The 5,231-nt window shown below is 36.1% G+C and overlaps 1 protein-coding gene across 1 annotated transcript; it reads left to right on the top strand.

Annotated features, from left to right (window-relative positions):
- Positions 1 to 3,733: 3,733 nt before the first annotated feature.
- On the top strand, positions 3,734 to 4,751 carry LOC124533048 (trypsin, alkaline C-like). The gene is made up of 2 exons (XM_047108218.1): positions 3,734 to 4,006; positions 4,431 to 4,751. Exons 1-2 carry the CDS (start codon positions 3,734 to 3,736, stop codon positions 4,749 to 4,751), a joined length of 594 nt encoding a protein of 197 aa, XP_046964174.1.
- The last annotated feature ends 480 nt before the right edge of the window (positions 4,752 to 5,231 follow it).

Raw genomic sequence — 5,231 nt, 5'->3', positions numbered from 1 at the left:
CGGCTTGATCGCTGCATTAGTGTCCCTCGTGGCGATGTCGTCTTGAATTTGCTTCGGTGATACAGTTGCGGGGTTTGAGGTTACTGTATAACGTCTTCGGCGATACGGTAGTGTCCCCCCTTCTGTTGCCGAGGAGGCTGCCTATGTGAGATGGTTTCGGGGTTCGAGGTTACTGTATAACGATATGGTAATATCCCTCACTCTGTCTTACTGGGTTGCTAGAGTAGTGTATGTACTATGTGGTACTGAGCTATGGCTGGTTGACGTTACGATGGCGTTGTTGATGTCTTTCATCAATCGGTAGTACCAGTATCACGACCGAATGCTGCAGGGCGTTGCGGAGGCTGTAATAAGCTGAAGTGATACGTTCATGCAGTGACGGGCTCAAATAATGGATTTCATCCAGGCTGCAATAACTATATACACAATCATGGCGCACTAATCGTTTTATACGAGAAGTGTCGTTTGTAGCAAAATGTTCGTCCTTTTAGGGACGCCCCTTTAGTTTAGTGTTAAGAATATCATACGAGACATGAAGTAGGACACCTAATTTAGTTATAAGTCTGCATATCACATTGAAATTGATTATCACATGCAATTAATGATCTGTGCTTTGTGCTGGTTTGGGTAAACTAGTATCGGGTGTGTGCCTGTTGTAGGTTGAAGTTAAGTTTTATATCCACTTTAGGTTTAATTAAAACGAAATATGTGAAGCGTATAATAGGTTTATAAGCTAGTTAAGGAAACGTACGGTTTAGATATAAGTCTTAGTTTTAAGTTTTAGTTATAAGAGAGTACGGCGATAACGATCACACAACTATACGGTTATGATGTATATTCATACTTTATAATCTACTACGGTTGAAAATATAACAAATTGTGTTATATTCACTCGTATGATTCCTACGCGGTAATCTATGAGTTTCATCGAATTTTATTCCACTATGTTTGGAATTATTACGTATTATATATATACGATATAACAACACTCTGCGTTAGTGGATATTTGAACGAAATACGTATTCCTTACATTAGGCCGCCTGACAGTGCGCTTGAACTGGTATGAGAGACAGTGATTTGATGCTGTGATAATCCAGGGTTGAACCCATGGCTACAGTTTTCCTCAGCGATAACTGGTTACTATTTATGAGACTTTGATCCTCACATTGATTATTATTTTTGTGGCATTGGCTACTCTTTATACACCTCAGTTACGACTGTGAAAACTACCGAACCACGGTTTAGTTTATTAGTAAGACTATGAGTCTCCTATACACCTCAGCTACGGCTGTGATATCTGCTGGACTACGGTCTAGTTTATTAATAAGACAATAATATTTTATACACCGCAGTTACGACTGTGCAAACTACCGAACCACGGTTTAGTTTATTAGTAAGACTATGAGTCTACTATACACCTCAGCTACGTCTATGATACCTGTTGGACTTTAGTTCCACTTTATACGTATATTATTTTACAAAGTGTGTGCGCACTATAAAAGTGCACGTCCCATGTTCGAGGAAGGTTCGCCGATCAATGGTTGGAATCTACTGTTGATGGCGGGCGCGGGGCCAATTCAACCTCCCCCCCACTTTTATATTTTTCAAAATTAGTTAAATATAAAATGATGGGTTGGAGCGACATCCTTCAGCTACTCGTAAGAGGTGCTAAAGGAAATGGGACCGGAATCTCATACATCTGATTATTTATTATTTTTTTTAATTAAACAAATTATTATTATAACACGTATTTAAATGATTAACCTAGTTTTATTTGACTCCGCTATAGTCGATTGAGCATGTGATCTCTGACGCTCTAAAAGAACACGGTTATTACGCATACATAACGTATATTGGGTCCAAACCATCTAGACGAAATCACGAGCCAAAACGCAATTTAAAATAAAAACGTAAAATTATATATTAATACTTTAGGTAGGGATCAGTTACAAGAGCTCGAGACACTGAGCTCTAATAGGTAAAGTACGACACAACTTTCGAAGCTATTCATCGCTATAGATTCTCACGTCAGTTCAAAGGCCATATGAAGTTATTACGTTTGTGTAAAGAACGTATTCACATAAGAAATAAATATATTTATAGATAATTTAGGATGGCCTACTTAATTCGGATGTGATCGTTTTTACGAATTTTGACGATGCTACATCTAAGTTGTGTCGTACTTTATCTAAATAGGCTCTAATAGTGAAATTATAATTGGTAATGAAAATCCGGATAAAGTAATAGCATTGATAATAAGTAGGGCAATATTTAGCCCTTGTATATGCATTGAAACGCTGGCCCCGTTTCATATCCAAGAAACAATGTTAAGAGTCGGCACCGCTGCGGCAAAAGCTAAGGCGATAAAACGATACAAATATGCCTTATGTTAAATTAATATTTTGTCCCATTTGCTGTTAGCTTGGCCCTTAGAGTAATACTGCAAAAAACTTCATTTAACCGGATCAGAGGATCGGAATTGCGATACAACGAATGGTGCTGTATTCCTGCCAATATTTCACGAAGTCAATATATATACAATAAGTATTTTTAATTCATATTTGCATATATTTAAGGACTTCATGTTAATAATTTTTATGTAAATTCACCCGCAATGGTTCGTATAATCAGCACAAAAACTATAAACTAAGCAAATGTAAAAAACGACGATTCAGAACATGTGGTCCTTATTTCTAATCTTACCGCAGCCGTAAACGATCTCGTGAAATCGCATTCACCGTGAGGTCGGAACTTAGGCATTTGGAACTCATAGAAATTAAACAGAACTGGTAGTTTCACTCGAGACGGCGTGCACATTAGTTTGCTAACCGTGTTCAAAATAGCCTGGAACTAAAGTGGTAAATTAGATCAAGAATCCTACTAAGGGAGTACTACAAAATTCTTTATGGTAGACCAAGTTGATATTATTATGATATTATATTGCTTTATGATATGAGAACAATCAGAAAATCTAACTAGTGGAATATTATTTTAGTAAATTATTGATATCGCATTACTAACACCATACTCATGTTTTGTTTTACAGCGGCACCAAACGCACTAGCTCCAAGTATCGTCGAAGAATCAGCTACAGGCACACTCGAAACGCGCATTGTTGGAGGATCTGATGCTAACATAGAAGACTACCCTTTTATGGCTGTTATTTTAGTATCTAACGAAGACTACATTCAAATTCGTTTTCAACCCTTCTGCGGTGGATCTTTAATAACTACCAGGGCTGTCCTTACCGCAGCCCACTGTTTCCTATAAGTCAGAATGTAAATTTTTCTATGCCATATAGCTGTTTTAATTACCTAGTAAACGCAATTATGGACAATTATGCTGGAAATATACATACGCTTCATTCATTTATTATGAAAAGTATATCATGAGCAAAAGATTATATTACATAAGTCCTTCTTGAATCCCATTATTTCCTACTCTACGTTATAACGTAATAAGGTTTTGTTTTGAACATATAGAAATTTTTATTTCAAATATTAATCAAATACGGCATTAATACTTTAAATATTTGAATAACATTCAGACTTATTTCTCCTATTAAACATCCTTGCTAACTATAAACTCTCGTTGGAAAACTTTTAAACGCGACTGACAAAATTGTTGTATTTTGTAGCTGTGTTAACGATCGTCACAAAAGATATCAGATCGGTTGTCCTAAATATATTGATATGATTCAAATCCAAAAAGTTTCAATTGAATGGGTTATCAAATGTTACAACAAATATTTTATTTTACAGCAACGACGTTCTTTCTACAAATCATTTCCGAGTGCGACTTGGCTCATCACTCAGTCGGTTTGGCGGTCAACGATACAGAGTCGAAAATTGGGTTAAGCATCCTGGTTACGCGTGGCCTGATCTATACCACGACATTGTACTGTACTGTACTCTCCAACCGCGTTGCTCTAGCCCCAATCGCTGGACCCAACTACATCGTCCCAGATAACTCTACCGTCACCGCTACCGGATGGAGCGTACTCGAGGTATAGACGTAATCTATTTATTTTTATACACAAGTAGTTTTTAAAACATAAAATTCCTATTATTTTTTTATGTGTACAGACCACTAAGTTGTGTTCATTGTAACATACCCTTAAAATTGGCGGAAATAATTCAAATAAATGGTAGTACGATCGTAAAAGTCACTATCACTCATATACACTGACCAAGTTAGATCACCGCATACTTATACCTTATACGATTATACTATTATAGAATTGTTAAGTAATTTCTTACAGCGTATTCGTCATCAGTTTGAGCAATATAAACGTACTATGTTTTTATATAATTTTAAAGCTATTTAATGATGATATACTCGTAATATTAAATCGATGGCAGATTTACTCGGTCTGAACATTTATTGGATCCTAAAATATATTAATACACCACACAATATTTCTTTCGCAGTACGGTGGTGAACCATCAGACATCCTTCAACAAGTCGATATAAAAAAAGTGAACCATGATATCTGCAGAGAAAATTACGCCGAACTGCAGTCTTTGCTTGGCGAACTTGAAGTTCCCAATGTAACATCAGAAATGGTATGCGCTGGCATTTTGGGCGTTGGTGGCAAAGACGCCTGCCAAGGTGACTCAGGAGGACCTCTTCTCCACCAAGGCGTCATAATTGGAGTTACCTCTTGGGGACATCAATGTGCCCATCCGAAGTATCCCGGTGTCTATGTTAACGTACCTTCTTATACTAGTTGGATTGTTGATAATGCGTAAATGTGATAATGAGTATGATATAATGATGAATAAGTAAAATAACAACTATTCGGAATTTGATTTTTAAAAAACCCTTTTAAAATTTATGTGTGTACGTCTGAAAGTAAATGTAACAACTAAACTATCAAAAAAAAACATCCAACAACTTTAATAAAGTTAATGCCTGGCTATTATTTTAATAAATAACACAAATAAAATCACTAATGAAACGAAACAATAGCACGCACAGTATTAATGATAACAATATAAAAGCCAAAAATATATTCTTCATAAAATTCAAAATTCAAAAAAATATCTGACAAAAGCAATATTACAGTAGAGAAATAATTATATATATATTATACATGATCAACACGATAGTTCCTTCTTCTCCGTTAAGCTCTTCCACAGTAGTATGGTATAGTAGTGGTTCGGGATAACACACCTAACCACTGAGGAGAACCGGCGAAATAAACTCAGCGGAATTTTTGTTTCTAAAAT

Source organism: Vanessa cardui, chromosome 10 (assembly GCF_905220365.1).
Source record: "Vanessa cardui chromosome 10, ilVanCard2.1, whole genome shotgun sequence".
NCBI classification, from domain to species: domain Eukaryota; kingdom Metazoa; phylum Arthropoda; class Insecta; order Lepidoptera; family Nymphalidae; genus Vanessa; species Vanessa cardui.
This window is presented reverse-complemented; position numbering and strand designations above follow the sequence as displayed.

What these genes read in the sequence shown, in the direction of transcription:
- LOC124533048 (XM_047108218.1), top strand. Translation starts at nt 3,734, where the DNA reads ATGTTACAACAAATATTTTATTTTACAGCAACGACGTTCTTTCTACAA. An exon ending in CCGGATGGAGCGTACTCGAG is followed by an intron (nt 4,007 to 4,430) that starts GTATAGACGTAA and finishes TTTCTTTCGCAG; the next exon opens with TACGGTGGTGAACCATCAGA.